This window comes from Coturnix japonica, chromosome 6 (assembly GCF_054131305.1).
Source record: "Coturnix japonica strain WE chromosome 6, WE-NBRP24, whole genome shotgun sequence".
In the NCBI taxonomy this organism is placed as follows: Eukaryota; Metazoa; Chordata; class Aves; order Galliformes; family Phasianidae; genus Coturnix; species Coturnix japonica.
This window is the reverse complement of record NC_140668.1, coordinates 26,559,720-26,580,093: the sequence shown is the minus strand read 5'-3', so window position 1 is coordinate 26,580,093 and position 20,374 is coordinate 26,559,720. Positions and strand designations below refer to the sequence as shown.

At 37.8% G+C, this 20,374-nt stretch overlaps 1 protein-coding gene and 1 long non-coding RNA gene across 17 annotated transcripts in view; both read left to right on the top strand.

Moving 5' to 3' along the window:
* The window catches only part of CHD9 (chromodomain helicase DNA binding protein 9), a 78,420-nt gene extending 60,074 nt beyond the window's left edge, over window positions 1-18,346 (top strand). For 8 of the 16 annotated variants that reach the window (XM_015873622.3, XM_085551788.1, XM_015873621.3 and 5 more), the window contains 18 exons: window positions 69-268; window positions 767-926; window positions 1,634-1,723; window positions 2,522-2,625; window positions 2,744-2,861; window positions 3,476-3,533; window positions 3,815-3,857; window positions 4,009-4,228; window positions 4,324-4,526; window positions 4,782-5,690; window positions 7,591-7,754; window positions 8,521-8,793; window positions 9,584-9,752; window positions 10,599-10,738; window positions 11,183-11,404; window positions 11,858-11,986; window positions 13,619-13,723; window positions 14,868-18,346. In XM_015873622.3, the coding sequence (XP_015729108.2) occupies window positions 69-268; window positions 767-926; window positions 1,634-1,723; window positions 2,522-2,625; window positions 2,744-2,861; window positions 3,476-3,533; window positions 3,815-3,857; window positions 4,009-4,228; window positions 4,324-4,526; window positions 4,782-5,690; window positions 7,591-7,754; window positions 8,521-8,793; window positions 9,584-9,752; window positions 10,599-10,738; window positions 11,183-11,404; window positions 11,858-11,986; window positions 13,619-13,723; window positions 14,868-15,731 (4,171 nt within the window). In that variant the 3' untranslated portion in view covers window positions 15,732-18,346. Of the gene's footprint in view, window positions 1-68; window positions 269-766; window positions 927-1,633; window positions 1,724-2,521; window positions 2,626-2,743; window positions 2,862-3,475; window positions 3,534-3,814; window positions 3,858-4,008; window positions 4,229-4,323; window positions 4,527-4,781; window positions 5,691-7,590; window positions 7,755-8,520; window positions 8,794-9,583; window positions 9,753-10,598; window positions 10,739-11,182; window positions 11,405-11,857; window positions 11,987-13,618; window positions 13,724-14,867 lie in introns of those variants that run through there. The other 8 variants (XM_032447130.2, XM_085551790.1, XM_032447127.2 and 5 more) reach the window with 8 other exon arrangements.
* Window positions 18,347-18,820: 474 nt separating this feature from the next.
* Window positions 18,821-20,360, top strand: LOC146760538 (uncharacterized). Its single transcript, XR_014947770.1, has 3 exons — window positions 18,821-18,905; window positions 19,724-19,782; window positions 20,289-20,360. It is a non-coding gene; the product is annotated as an uncharacterized LOC146760538 (long non-coding RNA).
* The last annotated feature ends 14 nt before the right edge of the window (window positions 20,361-20,374 follow it).

Here is a 20,374-nt window from a genome sequence, read left to right as displayed (position 1 = left end):
AGAATAAGCCTGCAGGCTTCTGGAATGTATGAACTTTAAGTACTCCTGTCTGTTTTTCTTTGCACTAGGTGGGGTCGATGGAGAGACATTTTATCACATGGTCGCTTCAAGAGACAGCTAAACGAACAAGATGTGGAGATAATTTGTCGAGCTCTTTTAGCCTATTGTCTTGTTCACTACAGAGGGGATGAGAAAATAAAAAGTTTTATATGGGATCTCATTACTCCAACAGAAGATGGGCAAACACGAGAGTTGCAGAATCATCTTGGTAAGGTATTTTTTGCAGTTAAATACCTTCGCATACACTGACTTGTGAATTCTGCTAAATCACAGCTTAAAATTCTCCCTGAAAGTGTGCTACTTAAAATAAATGGAACTTACTGCAGGTACCTATGTCAATAGATGGAAAAACAAGTTTCACTTCTGCTTTACTTTTGTTTTGATGGCAAATCAAAATTGCAAATGGATTGGTATAATGTGTGTAAAAGCTTTCTTTTCATTTCAATTCATAAGAACCTGTTCTTTGTCATTATAGTTGACAACTGTTTCTTTCCCCCAATCCTGCTTTGTATTCAGTTTGTGAAATATATTTGAGAGATGTTCTAGGAGACAAAACAAAGAAAAAGGACGCCTCCTATTGAGAGGCTGTGGGGATACTGTATTTTCTGCTTTGCAGGTCCCGTATTGTGCCAGGGTTTAGTAACAATGTTACGGGGAATCTGTGCCTACCTGTTGCTGTTACTGTATCATGTCTTATGTTATATAGGCCTGTCAGCCCCTGTGCCTAGAGGAAGAAAAGGAAAAAAAGTGAAGACCCAGGCTAGCACTTTTGATATACACAAAGCAGAATGGCTTCGAAAATACAATCCAGAACATCTGTTGCAAGATGAAGGATACAAAAAGCACATAAAACATCACTGCAACAAGTAAGGAGCAGTTGAAGTGGGAATGTTTTTTACTCTTTATGAGCAGATTTTTTCTTCTTGTTCCTCACTGTCTTCAACTGTAAGATACTTATTGTTTTGATGGGAAGAAACAAGTTTTCATGGTGTTTATTGGTTTAGGTGTTTGTATTTAAATAATTCTGTTATTCTTTACAAAAAATATATATATTTAAATGGTGAGAGGCCAGGCCGCTGAGAATGTGAACTGGCTTGCTTGACTAGTAACCACGAATGAGCTTATTTTAGATAAAGGACTAATCTATAAGAAAACTTGTCATGCTCTGCTTGCAAACTTCATACAGCTGTAGTCAAGAACTGAGATAAAACAAGGAGAAGCCACGTTAATTTAATTCTGAAATGAGAAGGAACAAAAGGGAATATTGAAGGTGTTTATTGTCAGCTCACTGAAATGTTTCTAAGGGAATCTTCTGTGTAGGAAAAGGGAAATACTAGTTTGTTCTGAACAGTAGTTTATGAAGCAAGTGATGACTTTTCTGCTGATTCTGGATGAGAGATTTATTATTTTTTTTGGTGATGAAACACCAGCAGTGAAGAAGTGCAAGGTGGAGGAACTGGAGCATATCTCCTCTCCTAACTGAAGGAAGTCTGTTTGAAAGTCTTGTGGTGGTATTGAAAAAAAATAAAGTTTATAGAGTACTGATACATTTGTTTTGTTCTTTTTATTGTAGGGTCTTGCTTCGAGTAAGAATGCTGTATTACTTAAAACAAGAAGTTATTGGTAGTGAAATTCAAAAAGTGTTTGATGGAACTGATGCCAGGTGAGCTATATGGAGGCTTTTTTTACTTGTTCATTTTTAAACGTATCAAATGAAATGGAAGAAGTCTTCCCAGACCTAAATAAGAATAGCTGCAAGCAAATATTTGTATATTTAGGCTCTGAGAGAAGTGTTTGCATTTGCTCTGTCCACAAAACACTTTGTATCTTCTTGACATGAAGAAGTCTTGATTTCCCATTTCGTTGTAATCTATAGATATATATAGTACTATTTAAAATAAAAGAGACTGAAAAAGTAAGTAAAAGATGAAGTTATACACCTTACATGCTGACTGGTAGGTTTTTCCCTGCATCTTTCTGCACACTTCTGGCTGAGTGCTGCGTATTCCATTATTTTTTATTTATCTGTGGAAGTGCTTCTGTTTTCAGAAAGCATCTATAAATACTCACAGAAAGGTCCATCTCAAGCTGTTGAATGCAGAAGCTGATAATTTTTGGCTTATTAAGTTTTGTAAGCCCAAACTGGCTTATCAAAACAGTTTTAAAAGATGAGCTATACATTATAGCATTAATTTATGTGCCTCATAGTAGCGTGGCCTTACACTTGTTAACTGTTAGTTGCTTTTAAATACCAAAGTCAATTTAAAAATTTAAAATCCTGAAAGCTTTACAATCTTCAAAACCTTTGTATTAGTTTGTTGGATGTGGAATGTGCTGTTATGTGTATTTGAAGAAAGTAGTTTGAACACCCTGAATAGCATACAAATTCCAAAGAAGAAAAAGAAATGTATTGCTCCCTCTGAATATTACTGATGTTGGTGCTGTTGGTGAATCTCCGTAGTGAAATTGATGTTTGGGTCCCTGAGCCAGATCACTCTGAAGTTCCTGCTGAGTGGTGGGATGCAGAGGCAGACAAATCCCTTCTAATTGGAGTTTTTAAACATGGTCAGTAACATGAATGACTGCATGTGTACTCTCCCCCCTCTTCCCCAATACAAATGGCTATAATCTTTTCTTATAGTTCACCATAAAAATTGAATTTTTGCCTTTTTTTCATTCATAGGTTATGAAAAATACAACACGATCAGAGCAGACCCAGCGCTGTGCTTCTTGGAAAGGGTTGGCAAGCCAGATGATAAAGCAGTTGCTGCTGAGCAGAGAGCAAATGATTATATTGATGGGTAGGGGTACTTCAAACTGGGTGTGAATGCTTAATAATGTGAAAGAGGCTGAATTTGTGTGTGTCATGCTTCATTCTCTTCGTTTCATTCTCTTTTTACCTGGCTTTATACCAGTGTGGTGTCATTGATTTGAAAACCACTGCATTCAGCAGACTTAAGAGAAGTGTAACAGAACTATTTAAATCCAGATTTCACAGTTAAGGAAGAATGTAGCGACCTGGTGTTAAAAGGACTGTACTTCATGCTGCTGAAATAGAAATATTCATTAAGTTGTCAAGGTTGAAAGCTTTCAGAGACAGAGTATTACAGATCTATTTCAGGTTGTTCAGTGTGCTGCAACATTCTTGTGCTGTTAACCAGTGACCCCCATAGATCGATTTGTGTATTACTGATAAGTTCAGAAAGGGAGAACTTCCTTTATTCCTTACTTATTCAATGATATTAGCAACTGTACTCGTAAGGAATAGCTTTGAGAGGGGAGGCAGGTTTCAAGTCAGAATTACATGAAATGTTTTCCTTGCTTCAAATATAAGATTAAACATAGCGTATGTAAGTAAATTGAAGTGAGTTTTGTTTGTGACTGAATGTAAGCTTTTCTCTTACAATTTTAACAGGGATGTCGAAGATCCAGAATATAAACCAGCACCAGCATTGTTTAAAGATGACATAGAGGTATGGTAGGCATCTATTAATTGCTCCTTTTAACACTCACAGAATGTCACATTTCCACCTTTTTTTTGAGCAAATCAGTACATTTTTCTATACTTACCTGAATTCATAGGCCTTACTCCCCGTTTCTCTCTATAAATTATTGTACAATTCTGCTGTGTGCCTTGTTAGTCACTTATCCAAAATGCGCATTACTGTTCACTGTCATATTTGTTAGAATGAACCTTTTGGGGGCAGTTATCCAAGTCCCTTTTTTACTTTATTTTGCTTCTGTTTTTCTACAGGATGATGTTTCATCCCCAGGTGATCTAGTAATAGCAGATGGAGGTAAATATACACAATTTGAAATCTACACTTAATTTTTGATTGCTTGATTCCCCTGGCTTTTAGCTAAAACATTTAGATTGCCTACTGTAGAACCATAGGCAACAGCAACAATTAATTTCTTTCTTTTTCCTGTGACTTCATTTTAATATAGATGGGCAAATGATGGAAGGTGACAAAATCTATTGGCCAACTCAGTCTGCCTTAACAACACGTCTTCGCCGCCTAATAACAGCTTATCAAAGAACAAGTAAAAATAGGCAGGCCCAGCAGATCCAGCCAGCATTCCCAGTACAAACTAGTATGATGCAGCCTCCATATGAAGAAGTTGCTCTAAATCCAAAGATGGCTGCTAAAATAGAAAGACAGCAAAGGTATATGCATTATACAGTTAGAAGAAATAATAGCTGCTAGCTGAATGATACAGTGAAGAAAATTACAGTATTTACTTTTTTCCTTGCTGGTAAAGGTGGACAAGAAGGGAAGAAGCTGACTTCTACAGAGTTGTGTCCACATTTGGAGTGGTATTTGATCCTGAACGGGGACGGTTTGATTGGACCAAATTCAGAGCTATGGCTAGGCTGCATAAGAAAACTGATGAGAGCTTAGAGAAATACCTGTATGCATTCATGTCAATGTGCAGGAGAGTCTGTCGTCTCCCCTCAAAAGAAGGTGGGTGTCTGCTTTTGTATCTTTAGTTTTCTCTTTGATTTCTGTTATTGGTGTTTATCCTGAAATACATCTTCCAGAATTAAAATGGAGAAGAAAATAAGGAAAGATCTTAAGTGAACTGTAAAATTGAAAGCTTACAGAGGGCAATATATCAAGTTACTCAAGCCATATAGTTCCGGTATTGATTTGTGGTGGTGGTTTCTGTTTTATGTTTGCTTTTTGCCAGTTTTTCATCTCTGTTGTGTTTTATTACAGAACTGGTAGACCCAAACATTTTTATCCAACCAATTACAGAGGAACGTGCGTCTCGGACTTTGTATCGCATTGAGCTTCTAAGGAAGGTGCGAGAACAGGCTCTTAGACATCCACAGTTGTTTGAACGACTAAAGCTGTGTCAGCCAAACCCAGATTTACCTGTCTGGTGGGAATGTGGGACTCATGACAGGGATTTACTTATTGGAGCTGCTAAACATGGGGTTAGCAGGACAGATTATCATATTCTTCGTGATCCTGAACTCTCATTTATGTCTGCCCAGAGGAACTATAGTCAGAACAAAGTAGCACTGTCAAGGACTTCTACTCCGCTCTTGCATCAGTATCAGATGGCATTAGCTGCTTCTCCTCTTACACCTCAGTCAAGATTGCCAGATGCTAAAGTGAATACTCTTGAGGACACGAAAGTTAAAAATGAAAATCGGAAAGAGGATGCTCAGTCGTCTGAAGAGGAATCTATGTCTACAGAGGAGACGCAGACAGTACTGAAATCTGAGCCTCTGAGTCCAAAAAATGGCACACCAGTACAAAATACAGAACACAAACCTAGCGTGAAGATTGAAACAGACAGGCGCATGGTTGCAGCAAGGACAGAGCCTCTAACTCCAAACCCAGCTTCCAAAAAACAGAGAGTCAGCAAAAGAGGATCAGACTCTAGCTCTGACTCAGACTCTGACTCAGATAGATCATCCTGTTCTTCCAGGTCATCTTCTTCATCCTCTTCATCTTCCTCATCTTGTTCACACTCTCGATCAGGCTCTAGTTCTTCATCATCTTCATCTTGTTCTTCAGCATCTTCATCCTCGTCATCTTCATCCTCATCATCGTCGTCGTCATCATCGTCATCGTCTGAAGAGAGTGATAGTGATGAAGAGGAGGCGCAAAAACGTGGTATGTGTAGTCTTATTTCTGAAGTACGATTTTCAAACTGAACAAGTTGACTTTTTATAGAAAGGGTCCAAAAAAAGACATTAAATTCTGCAGAAGTAAATGTAAGCACTCGATTATTCAAGGGAGCTGGAGGATTTCAGATGCAGTATTTTCTTTGCTTCTTACTCACTGCCTTGAATTGAGGTAGTTCAGCTTTGTTGACCAGTTCCCTAAGCAAGCACACAGTGCATATGGCTCACGTGTGGGAGGAGAGTTGAATGGCCAGTGTATTCTGTGAAGTGTATTTTGTGTATGCTCCCAACTGCTGTTTCTCTTCCTTGCTTAATGCAGAGATTCTTCTGGTTTCCCTGTTGTTATTTTTTCACTCTTGCTTACCTGTCTGTGTAGCTTCCTCATTGTGTTTTCAGGAAGTCTGCAATAATACTTCTGTACTAGTTAAAGAGCAATGTAGGCTATATTTTCTTGTAAGTTGGATGCGGTCAAACAGTGTACTTATGCTGAGGTATTACAATTCAACACATTACATTTGGAGGTACTGCAACCTGTATTCTTGTATCCATGTTCAGAATTAGAATGTAAAAAAATTTCTCTACCCCGTGATAACAAATGGTAATAGATAAGTGAAGAGAACAAAGTTAGGCAGTGGCATTACAGTATGAGTAAAGCTAATTGTTTTTCCTGATAGCTCAGGAAAAATGGCGCTGTGTAATTAGATGGATCCTCGTGTTTGAGAAAATCACAGATGGAAACCTTAGAGTTAACTTGTTGGGAAAACGATTCTTGGGAAGTAAAGTGGTGTTTAAACAGAATGATGAAGCTGCTGCCTGTAGCAGTGGAAGGCTGTATTCAGAGGAAACAGTTGTATGGAAAATGTAAAACCAGTGAGAGAAAAGGAAGGAGTATCTGACATAGCTGTTTCTAAATGGTGACTACTAAAACATGTGCTGCAAGTCAAAATATTAGTCTCCCTTTCTGCCAACTCAGTCTGTTGATGCAAGTAATCATGTAAACTTCAGATTGCAAAGTCTTGTAAATCAGTCAGCCTTCCTTTTATTTTGGTTATTTTGTTGTAAATTGGAATTGAAGAGACTGGAAAATGCGGGGAAACTTTTCTCAGTTTTGTCTGCGCTTGTTTTAAGCCAGGTTCTGTGGCATAAGATTCTATGATGGTCATCGAACCTTTGGCTTAATTTCTATATTGAGAACATCGTTTAAGAGAGATGAGATGATTTATACATAGCCATTCTGAAGGACAGACTTGAGATCTGTAGAATCATCCCTCAACACTCCTGTTCTGTTTGCTGACTTAGTATTTACCTGTTCTGGAAGCACTGCCATTCAGTACAACTGTTTTCCCATGTCAGGGTGAAACTTGTCTTGTCCGGGTGGAGGAAAAAGCAAAATAATGATGAGAATTAAAATGAAGTCTGTGGACATAATGGGAAGTTAATAAGGGAAAAAAAATCTCTGTGATTAAAATGAAAAGAAATAATTTTCATGATATTTGAAGTAGAGCATCCAGCGTTCCATCCAATAAAAGAAATGAGGGCATTTTTATAACTAGTATCCCAACAGGTTTGCCACATTCTTGGAGTAGATATCTTTCTGTTTGATCTGATTCTTGCTTGCAAATGAGATACGTTAAAGTAAGTAGGGACTGCCTATCAGTTTGTTCTGCAGTGTGCATCATTTCATTTTTAGACTCTCAAAAAAGTTATCAGAAGTATGTACAAAATGTATATGCCTGGGAAAGGATCAATAGTCCTATTCAAATCACCAGTTTTTGAGTATAATTTTGTTAGGTTTTTCTCTGAATGTTGTTTTGTGTGTTGCTCACCTGACCTACTTTGAGTGTTTTTTTTAACTTCCAACATGAAGTTATACTGGTGGTTTTATTTAGCAGAAGGAACCCCTCATATAAAAGCATATGATGAAGAGAGTGTAGCTTCTCTGAGTACAACACACGATGAGACGCAGGACAGCTTCCAGATGAATAACGGGACACCAAATTCCAGCTATCTCCTACAAGGTGGATACATGTTGGCTGCATCTTATTGGCCAAAGGCAAGTTTAGTATATTTCTTTGAAAATGAAGTACATAGGGGAAGGTGGGCTGATATTCAGTTAAATGTGATAAAACCACGTCGCAGAGGCTGTGGAAAGATAATGGGGGAGGGGGGGGGGGGGGAAGAATTCTATTCAAGTTTAATTTATAGTAAAACTATTTCTGTATATGAGAGAATGTTCACATAGCAAGCAAAACTTTGAAGGAAGCATATTTGTATCATCCTATGAGTGTTATTTAGAGTAGTTTCAAAGTAGGTAAGAAGTGGAGTGAGTATTCACTTAGCTACATATAAGAAATGACTTAGGTAGTGGTAATTGGACGCCTTCAGCTACATTGTGAAATGCTTGGTATAGACTGGGTGGAACACTGATGTTACAACTTTAATATTAGAATTTATATTATGTGATTCCTTATGTTGAAATTCTGAAGTGTACATGGAACAGATACTAGAATTAGTTTATTGTAATCTCATCTTCTTTGAGTTAAGTACTAAGTACTGAGTATTCCTAAGCTTTATAGTTATTCTGAATTACTGTGGCTGACATAGCCAAGTTCACTCCTATAGTTGTTTGTTTTTCATTCTTAGTCATTTTATTTCATTTGAACGTTTGAAAAAATGCTTTTTTGATTTGTTCTTGAATAGTCAAAGATCTGTGGGGTTTGATTTCTGGTTTGTACCACGGAGCAGTTTCTAACATCATACATAAATGTGACGTGCAGTGTCATTACTCTTGTAAAAATACTTTCTCTGTTTTTCTTTAGGATCGAGTTATGATTAACCGGCTTGATAGTATTTGTCAAACAGTGTTGAAGGGTAAATGGCCTTCAGCAAGAAGGAACTATGACAGCAATACAGTGGCATCTTTCTACACAACCAAACTTCTGGATAGTCCAGGCGCAGCTACAGATTACAGTGAGCCCAGTGCACCAACACCCCCTCTTGCAGGTGTTAAAGAAGAATACGATCAGTCGCCACAGATGTCAAAGGTGAAGAAGCATGTACGAGAAAAGGAGTTTACAGTGAAAATCAATGACGTATGTTTATTTTTATTGCCCTAGGACCTGATTGCGATTGCGGTGTGCGGCATGCTTTACCTGCAAGTGGCTGCCTGCTCTTACTCTCACTTTCTTCACACACTTGTTTGTGGGTATTTGGGTCTGTTTTTTCTGGGCATTGAGTATTTGGGGTCTTTTTTGGTTTGGTTTTGTTTCTTTTTTTCCAGTTTTCATAAAACTCTGGAGGGAAATCTTCATTACTCTCCTCTCTGAATTGAAATCCTGTTGTGATGCTTCCTCAGCCAGCCTGTTTTATGCCATTTCTTTAAAAAAAAACAACGAAAAACATTGAATTATGAACAATGTTTCTGCTTTTTGGCTTTTCTTTTTTAACATTTCAGCATATCCTATTCAGCCAGCACTTCCCCTTTTTCATGGAGGTTTACAGGTAAATTCTGCACTTCAAAATGCAGGCTAGATGCTTCATTTTATTTATTTTTTTTAGCTTGTATTTTATGACCTGTTGATAGCACGTAATACATGAAACTTCCCCTTGTAACTGGATTTGATGCTTATTTAGAGAGTTCAGTGTCTGCATTTTTCCACTTAAGCGGGCAGGTAAACTAAAATTTATAGGCGATTCCAGGAAGTTTCTGGTCAGCTTCCTTCATGCAGAGGAGAAGCAGAACTAGTTTTAAGGCCTGGTATATGGCTTTTCTTCTTCCTCAACTCCTCTGGAGTAACCATTTCTAAGTGAGAAACTCCTGATTATGAAGTAGTCATTTCTGCTTCAGAAGAGACACTTCTAACCCTGGGATTTATTTAACAGGAAGGTGGTTTGAAATTGACTTTTCAGAAGCAGGGACTGTCTCAGAAAAGGCCATTTGAAAGTGAGGAAGGTGCACTGGGACAGCAGCAATACCTGGCTCGGCTACGTGATCTCCAGAATGCTTCAGAAACCAGCCTTGTCAACTTCCCAAAATCTCTTCCTGAATCAGGTACATGTTGTGAATTCCTAAAATGTCTGAAGGGCGCAAGGATTAGTAATAAATCTTTTGTTCTTTGCTCTTCTGTTGATCTGCATCTATATGCAGTGGAGAGAGATGTTGGCTGTGAAATTTGCTCTAAACCATAGTTTAGAGCAATTGTGTGCAGTGTGTTAGGGAATCTAGGCACCTAAGCTGAAGTGTGGAATTGGACCCTGAGTGCTTTCACAGTCAGCTTTTGTGACGTTCATTTATTTGAAGGATTCCATTATGTATGGTAAATCCTCCTGCAAGAAGACCTTAATTATTGTAAAGCACGTCACTCTATGCTGTAAGTAATCAGTTACAGTTGGAACATACCGTGTCTAGGAAGTGAAGATGAAAAATTCCAGGCTTATGCCTGTGTTATTTGTTTCGCACCCTTCAGATGCTTTCCCATGTCTCAAGTAATGAAACAGTTGAAGGCAATAGTCTGGAATGAGTTATTTGGCTTACAGCCAAACATTGAGGTTATTTTCATAATAAGCAACAGTGAGTTTACATTGTCAATATAAAATGAGCTTGAATTGAGCAGTTAAAGTTTGGATTAAAAATATCTGTAGCTTTTGTGCTGTGTGCCTCCTTTAGGCCAAGTTCTGACCGAGTGGCTGTTATTCATTGAGTTAGCGTATGTGTGTATAAGAAAACATCTCTAAAACTATTATCCCTAACTTGCTATTTGTAGTTTTTTAGATACTGCATGCAGAAATTACCTGCGCTAGTACTGTATCAATTTCATTTTCTTTTATTATTCTAACGTGCTCATCACTGTAAATAACTTAAGGATCTGACATGAATTTTGCTCTGTAATTTGGCCAGGTACTTCCAGTCACTTAGCAGCCAGCGCCAATGGAGTGATAGTTGATAGTCAGCCGGTACTCAAAAAGAGAAGAGGGAGAAGGAAGAACGTGGAAGGAGTCGATGTCCTCTTTATAAACAGAAATAAGCAGCCCAATCATGTAAGTAAAGTTAAATCTGTATCCAAAAGTAAGATCCAGATAACTGTTCAATCCTTAACTCCATGTAACTGTCATCAATCAACAAAAATGTCATTACTCAGCTGTTTTATCTGAAATTGTTGTGAATTTTGTCTATTAGTACACAAATGAGAATTGGTAGATGTTTGCTAAACATAACAAATGTGAAACAAGTAGCACGTAACCAGTGCCTCTTGTAAAAACACCACTGTTAAGCTGTAAGTAGCAGCATACTCAGTGTATGGCACAGCAATGCTTCCTGTAGCATGTGACAGGACTTGGTCTTAGAGGGAATTAAAGGCAGTTTTTGAGTCCTTCAGTTTGTGTTTAATGATCTGCAGGACTCTGGCTTTCATCATATCATACTTGAAGTAATTGTGATTGCTTTCTGTGGAGAGTTTAGAGCCATGTTTTGAATTTCTCCAGGTAAATCCAGGAATTAACTCGTGTCACATTGCTGCCGGAATAAACCCAGCACTCAATTACACGCAGTCTCAAGGTGTGCTTGATGCAGAGAGTCCAGTTCCTGTTATTAACCTAAAAGATGGGACGAGGCTGGCAGGTGATGATGCCCCCAAAAGGAAAGATTTAGAAAGGTGGCTGAAGGAACATCCTGGCTACGTTGAAGATTTAGGAGCTTGTATTCCTGTGAGTATACTTGCGTGTTAACTTCAACTAATAGCAAAACATTACAAATACAATTGCTAAGAAAAGTAACACGAAGCAAAGACATTTGATCCTTGTCTAGTTTTACACAGGATTTAAAAAATATCTAAGAAGCGTCATGTTACAGTGAAAATGATTAGTTAATCCGAAATTACAGGAGCTGAAAATAACATTACTGCATAGTGATACAAAACAGGATTTGCTGGAAATTCTCATTACCTACATTACAGTAGTACGATGGTGATGTTGTGCATATGGCTTTCTTATGTTATTTCTGAATTAAAACTTGATTAATGTGGCACAGAACACAAGGAAGTATTATTTATGACATTCTCTGTTGGACTGAAACAGAAGACTATTTCTGAAAGCCGCTTAACTGTTTTAGAAGTAGCCATATCAGAAAAGTAATTGACTTCTTTTATTCCTTTATAACAGAGGATGCAGCTGCATGAAGGGAGGCCCAAACAAAAACGACACCGTTGTCGAAACCCTAATAAACTAGATGTTAATAGTTTGACTGGTGAAGAACGTGTCCAGCTCATAAACAGAAGAAATGCAAGAAAGGTATTCGTATTGACTGTTCCCATTCAGATGTACTCCAGATGAAAAGTGACCTGAAATGATGAAGCGTAATACTGAGCACAAGTAAAAGGTTTTGTGCAGGGTTTTGGTACAGAACAAGGAAGTCAATTACAATTTTCTAGCAAGCAATTTATAACTGAAAACATACATGATACTGCTAGAAACTTTCAGTGTTAACATTCAGCACAAATTGAGCACATCATATATTGCAGTGTTTGTGCCATTGATTAATACAGAGGCATGCCCACTGTATTGGTATGGCCCTGAAATCTATTGTTCTGTATTAAAAATTGCTCTTGTGCACTTTACTGATATAATTTGACTATTGGACCTGATACAGAAACTTTTTCAGAGACAATTCTTATTTTCTGTGTAATAATTTGGTTCAAGACTAGCAAAAATAACCATGCTTTTAAAGAGGGCCCTGTTGTAAATTTGAAAAAAAAAAAAAAAATAAAAATAAAAATTAAAAAAAAAATATATATATATATAGAGATCATAGATTTATGTGTGTTCTAATGAGGAGTTTCACATGTTCTTAATTTTGGCCACATTATCTTATTTTGGCGTTACAACTTTTTGATATGATTAACATTATATTGGTATTTCATCCTTTGTAAAAACCTGTCCCTTGGAATTACTTAAATCCGGTGCATTGGATTATTTTGTATTCCTATTCTCTTTTTTATGGGTGGCCAGTATATAACCCCTGTAAATCAGACTGTTAGGTTAAATAGTAGCTTAACAGAGAACCAAAGCGGGAAGAGGATTTTTCTCTAAAATCTTGACAGTGGAAGACAGAAAATCAGCAGCTTAATACAAGTTTTCAGATAGGTATTTAAAGTTTGGGAAAGACATAATGCATTTGAAAATGGGATTTCAGGGAGGCTGAAAGATGATATTCAAGAAAAGTATATAGAACATAGATATTTATGGAAGAACTGTAGAGAGACACATGGGATGGTGTCTTTGAATGTCAGTGGGAGTCCTAGAGGAGCAATCCAGTGAGAGACTTTGAGGTATTGCATTGACATCTGGAGCTTGTTTTTCTCTTGGAGAGAAAGCAGATTGTTTTTTATGCTGCTGTTAAGGTCAGAAGCTTTAGCACCTGTAGAAGAAAGCAAGGCAGAACTCCAGTCTTTAATCTCTTCAGTGCATTGAAATAGCTGCTCTGAAAAGGAACCTGTACAGGAGCTGGTCTATTGAAAAACAGACACTTGACTTTTCTCTAGTAAGCTGCGCCCTGAGGAATCTTCTGAGTTGATGATGAATAAATGAGGGATTTGATCTTAGCTTGCTGTAAGAGCCTGTTTTCATGCTGGCTTTTTGCTCTAATAATAGATTTCCACACCTTAGGTGAAACTCACTTCTTCTCTGTTATGTTTTTATTCTCGGTTTCCTCAGTTATTAACTGCCTCCTACTTGTCTGCACCACCAAATTCTCCAAAACTCTATTTTTCATAAACCAACAGAAATCAATTAAATGCTGTGTTGATAATTTTAGTTAAGACTGTGTGTCCTATTTTCTGTAAGAAGCAAAAAAAAACCCCAATGTCAGTTGTCTTTCTTCCTTTTCCATAGAACTACTTACTGACTCCTGTCTTTGTTTCTCAGGTGGGGGGTGCGTTTGCTCCCCCTCTGAAGGATTTGTGCAGGTTCTTGAAAGAAAATCCAGAGTATGGAGTGGCTCCTGAATGGGGAGAAATTGTGAAGCAGTCTGTGAGTATTTGCAGAATGAGATATCTGTGACGTGATGGGAAGGCAAGGCTTTCACTTCTGGTATTAAATTCTATTAAATGTGGAGGATGAGTCAGTGTTAGCTTTTTTCAGCCACCTTGGCTCCTGAAACTGGTGTGCTGGCACAGCTGTGAGTAGGAGGAAGAGAAGGGACAGTAACTGTCAACCCTAAATTAGAGATCAGAGATTTAGTTGAAGGTTGTATAATGCTGTGACATTTTAATCTCTGAAATGTTACTTTGAAGGCTTTAAGAAAGGTATTTGGCTCACAGAATAGTTTATCATTAGAGAGAAGAGGATAAATACTATTTTAAGTACGTACTTTCACTTTGTAGCTGATTTACTTTTAAGAAATCAATATCACCAATTGAGATGTGAATCAAGTATTAATACAGCTATTTCTTTCTTAGCATTTCTCTCTTCCTAGAGGTTGTATTATGAGCTAGAAACTAACACTGGGATTGCAGAGGAAAGAGACCAAGGTTAATATATGAATACATTGTTAGGTGTAGGTCTGTGCAGCCACTTCAGTTTTGCCCGTGCATTCCTTCTGTAGGGATCATCCATAGTAAGAGTAGCACGTTGCTTGCATGTCTTAAGTTTCTTGCTAGTAGCAAGCTACAGTCAGTGAGCAGCTTTTTCCCAGATGCTTGGAAAAAGTGCATCTAAGTGCACCACATTTGTAGGTAGATGTGAGCTCCTATGTGTATTTGTACATGCACAGTGTTACATTCAGACTATGGTTAACACAGAGGTTACAGAACTGTGTGCATTTATGGACAGCATTTCTGGGTGTTTGCCTATATCAAATAACCGAACCTGGACAGTAAGTCTTACGCCATGCAACCATAGGCATATAAACAAATCTGTTCCTGTATTCATTTATCGTTTTCAATCAATTGTTAGGGTCAAATAAGGAAAACTGCTACAGAGAAAATAGCACATGTTTATGCAGTGCTTACGTAAGGAGGGCTTACAGAGGTGAGGTAAATACTATGCAACCCTAAAAAGAAGCTACCTGAATTTCATTTTAATAGAATTGCATTTGAGTCTTTATTGTTTGTTCTGAAGTTTATGGCTAAGGTGAACTATGAAGACATTAAGATTCACACTGCTTCTCTTGCAGGGATTTCTTCCAGAAGTTATGTTTGACCGTATTCTCACCGGGCCTGTTGTACGGGAAGAAGTCAGCCGGAGGGGAAGGCGCCCCAAAAGTGAGATTGCTAAGGCAACAGCGGCTGCGGCTGCTGCCACTGCTGCAAGTGTATCAGTGAACCCTCTGCTCACCAACGGATTGCTCCCGGGAGTGGATCTGTCCAGTCTTCAGGCCTTACAACAAAACCTGCAAAACCTGCAGTCACTGCAAGTAACGGCAGGGTTGATTGGAATGCCAGCTGGCTTAACTACTGGAGGAGAAGCGAAGAACATGGCTGCCATGTTCCCCATGCTGCTGTCAGGGATGGCTGGATTACCAAACTTGCTGGGCATGGGAGGACTTCTGACAAAGTCTACGGAATCTATTTCAGAGGATAAAAAGGGAAGTGATTTGAAAGAGGTGGATATAAAGAAAGAAAGGACAGAAGACCAAAATACAGATACTGGTGGTGAAAACTCTGTTTCAAGCTCTCCTTCAACATCCTCTGCTGCTGCAGCTGCCAATCCTCTCTCTCTTAACCCATTACTTTTGTCCAACATACTTTATCCAGGGATGCTTCTCACTCCAGGCCTTAATCTTCATATCCCAGCTTTGTCTCAGTCTAATATTTTTGATGTACAGAACAGTGAAAGTAATGACACGGGCTCAGCCAAGCCTACAGAAGAAAAGGAGGAAAATTCTCGGGTTAGAGATCAGGAAGACAAAGGGGGAACAGAGCCAAGCTCTCACAATGAAAACAGCACAGATGAAGGTTCAGAGAAAGCAGATGCTTCATCTGGATCTGATAGTACATCGTCTTCATCCGAGGATTCAGATTCTAGTGATGAAGACTGACCCCAGACTCTGCACTTAAATTATGAACTGATTTTGAATTTATTCTTTAATTATTTCATTGTAAATAACCCAGTGTTGAGTGCATCAATGATTTACTGACCGAACATTTCAGTATTTGTTTAGAAGTGCAAACTGCTTTCAGAGACGTTTTGCATGTAATATTTCCTGAAGTTCATGAGTTTCTGAACTTGTATGTACTATCAAATACACAATGGTGTAAAATTACAACAAAAGGCATTATAATTTTGTTGGGGGGTTAATTTTATGAAAATAATGCTCAAGAAAGAGCTGTATATTTAATATATTTGCAGTGAACACAGAATACTTTATGCATATTATTGATTTAATTTGAATATAGTTTTACAGCCTCCTTGACACTTATAATTTACAGATCAAAACTCAGCAATAATTTGGGCAGCTAATGAATGTCATGAAAGCTGTAGAATCTACATCACCATCCATTGCTTTAATTACATGAAAATGCTCTAGTGTTGTGATGCACTGCTGTTTCCAATTCAGGTACAAGTGTGTTTAAAAGAAGATAAATTTTTCCCAATCAGCCAATTAAACTGGCTACCTGTTACCTCAGCTGAGTTAGTTTAGGAAGTTTACATTGGTTTCTATTACTTGTTTTCAGGTTTTGTTTTGTTTTCTAAAGACATCTTGTATATCATGTTAAAATCTGAGCTGAGATACGACTGTTAGTGGGTTCTTTCCCCCTCACTGCGACTGTTCTCTGTGACAGCAGTAAGGGGAAATCAACCCAAAAATGGTCTTGTCTCACGCTACTTGGCACCACGTAGATCTATTTAGTTTACACCTTTGCAAAGTTTTGGGCTCCCTCTGCAGAATTAGAAGTCCCAAAATGAGGAGTAGTTGCCCCAAGACTCGGAAAAGGCAAAACTGTCATAAAGTGCCACTGAAAAGACCTTTCAACACTGCATACTTCATGTAAAAATTGTTTGTTTGCTTTGTTTGTGTAGATTTCTATTTGTGTTTTATGTCATAAAACCTCCTGGAGTTACCAGTTAATAATGGTAAATAAAGTATAGATAGTTTTGAACTCCTTTTGAGTTTAAACTTCTCTGCAGATTTAAATCTGACTAAATAGAAAATATTACCCCAAATCATTATTGGGATATCACTTTTCATATGTTATGCTGAGTTACCCACTTAAAAAAAAAAAAGAAAGCACTTTGAATAGTAAGGAAGACAAGTTATTCCTAGAAACCACAGTAACAGGCCATAAGGCATCTGTTGAAGTCCAAAACCTTAGAACCCTTTACTATATAAAATCTGTCTAACATTTGATGTGTGATCTGATTCCTCCTTCTTTTTAAGCTGCTATTACTGTGACACAGTAGAGGCCCAGATTCACATTTACAGAAGTTCTCAACTGACTGAGATTTCAATTGACCCTTGTTACAGCATTTGCGGTCCAAGAAAAGGCAAGTGTTAAGAGAAAATAGATACAGGTACTAGTAGGAGTCATTGAAAAAGCTTTACAAAGGGATAAATTTAAAAAGAAAAAGCAAAACTGTATATTTTGATATAGTTCTGTTGCTTGCTTGTACAGTAAAACAACTGTGTTGTTTGTTTTTGTTTTTTTTTTAACCGAGAACTTTACCAATGAAATCTAAGTTTGTATGTGCGAAATAACCCCATTATAGAAGCAGTGTTACATGTCATACACGACTTTACAAGTCCCATTTGGATTGTGCTGGTTACGTATTCTCCCAAATAGTATTCTGATCTTTCGGCCCTTCATGCAGTGTCTTAGCAATAGTGAGAATTCAAAACTGCCAAGAGAAGGGGGTAGCAATTCTTCATCGTGGGAATAAAATAAAGAAGTATTGCGTATTTAATACTTAGCCCTTTGTAATATAGCACTTTTATTTAACTAGGATGCATCTATGAAATAGCCAAAGTTTTACAGACAGTCGTTAACTTAGTTTGCTGATGGAGCACATCAACTATACCATCACTTCCCACCCTTCCCCCACAAAAGAAATCTTAAATCTTGTGGCTAAAACCTAATTTATATCAGATTTATGAAATAAAGTATTTTCCTAATTATGCTCAAGTGAGTTTGGTTACCATTCTAGTGATTCTTTCTATGTAATAAGGCAATTATAGTTCCAAGTAATGAAGGCTGGTGTAGACTTGAACATAATATATTGGGTTTATTTTTCATCAGTTTGAACCAGAAGGGGAAAAATGTCCCACTGTCAGCAAGACTATATGCAAAAATGGTTGTATAAAGTTAAGGGTTATAAGGAAACCTCAGTAGAATTACACTAATACTGAAGTTAAGATTAAAAGGATATCCGAGGTGATGATAAAGTGTGTGTTGGTAGTTACTAAAAGAACCTTAGCTGTTATTGCCTTGTATTTCTATCCCTTGTTTCAAGCTTCATGATCCAAGTCTTAGTCCAGTTTTTCTTTTGGACATTTGCAATATTTGCCAGTTGTGTTCTGTGTAGTCTGAATTTGCTTTCTGTAGTTGAACGAGCGTCTTAAAAAGTCATTTGTAATTTATTGAATTACTTTCTATGATGTTCTATAGAGCAAATGGAAGTTTAATTATTTTTTATTAAACATATTCTTTGACTACCCATGATGTCAGCCTCAATATGTAAAAAAATAACACTGTGTAAAGGTCAGATATGAATCTTGGAGCAGCAAATGTTGAGCTTCAGTGCTAAGGTCTGAAAGTGAAATTACTCTCTTGAATGTACAAAAAATGAAAGCTAGGATGTCTGTTTGTATGCAGAGCCAAATGTTTACTTTGAATATCTGTACTGGGAATCAGTTTCAATCGGTTTCCTGTAATTCTGCTATCTTACAAACAAAAGGAGCTGATGCTGCAGCAGCACTTGTGTAGTTGTGGGTTAGGGAGTAGAGTACAGTCAAGGTTCTGGTAAAATGTTGAATTAATATGAAATAACGATGTATATTATGTTCCAGGGTGAGCGCTGTGGTAGTGGACTGTCTTTTGGGGTTTTTATTTACAAAACTCTGTGTTTTTATGTGTTTATTGAACCTTTACGTTTGGACGCGGCACTTACTGTCTTTCATTTATTTCATGCAGGGTACGGATGCTTCTCCTGAATGTGAATTATCTGCTGGTTCTCAGGTGCTTTGTTTTCAGTATATCATTGTGCTTCAATTGTGGTATCCTTCTTATGTGTCCCTTTACAATTTCTTCTTTTCTCAGATCTATGTGATGAAAATGCACGTATGTATATGTGCCTTGTATTTGTGTTCTCCTTAAAGCCCTGCAGAACCCCTAACTATATATATATATATATTCATTTGTTTTTAGCAGGTCTATTAGAGAGCTGTCACAGATTTAACCATATATGTAGATGTATGTGTGTGTGTATGTATGTGTGTGTGTATATATATATATATACATACATACATACACATATATAAATATACTTACCTGTGTGTGTATATATCTGTAAGTATTTGTGCAGAAGCAGCCACCCTAACTGATACTTGTGTGTTTGCTTCATCAGCTTCTTGGGGCTTGTGCAGCTTTTACTCCTGTGGTACAAGTAGGAAGTTTCCGCTTAAGCCTTCAAAAAGGAAGAGAATCTGTTCAATTTCTGTTTGCTTAATTAGATCAAATTTGTGAGTAATAAATGGGATCTACTTAATGAAGAGACTATTTACATCAAGGAAGGGTGCTGAAACGTATTAGAACTTAGTGGTGTCAGTAAACTGCATTTATTACTGCTGGAATTGCAGCCTGCTGGAAGGAATGAGCGGTGTTTGATTATTTTAACTCAGTATTTTAAGAACACTTTACACGTTAGGTATCCTCATGTAAGGGGTAACTTACCTAATATTCACTTTTCTTTAAGAACAAGCCAAAAACCTCTGCTTAACATTCACTGTAACATTTCAGTTCACAAAGGAGCGAGAGCGCTTTCAAATAAGGCCAATGAAAGCTATTGATGTCTTCTTAACCCACCTCCCTTCAGGCTCTCTCAGTTGATACCACAAGAAGGAAAGAACGTTCTGAATTCTCCCTGCTGTTCAGGTAAGGACTCTTGTGGCATTTCCTCATGTGAGGGAGGCTTGAGATATTTGAGATGTTAATGTCAGTTTAGTGCTGGTACTGGTGGAAGACATTTCATATCACAGCTTGGCCTTAAGCTTATTTCAGTTCTTAAAGCAACTCTGGAGCTGGTAACTTGTTATCTCCTGCTTTATCCTGTTCCATCTGCGTTGTGCTACAAGCAGGTGGGCTGACATCAGCAGTACCAGGAGGACACGGGCTGTGTTCTGTGCTGCGTTCTGTGCTGTTGTTTCTCTCACACAGCGATACCTGTGGTTGTACCATCTCTTGCTGTGCTGGCACAGTTCTCCTTGTACCTGAGCCTTATCTGGGAGCCCACCTCATTTCTGAGGAGATAAAGATCATCATTCACCCCTAGTGAACATAACTGGGACTTATTGGTGCCATCACAGTTAAGGTTGTGCTTTTACCACAGTTGTTTTGCCTCAATTCACTACGTTTCTTAACATTTTGATACAAAACTGTAGTTTCTTATCCAGAAACAAAGCGGAATCCTGTGGTGACACTCGGCCCCACGTCCCCCCGATCCCCGCCCGTTGCACCCTGGGATGGC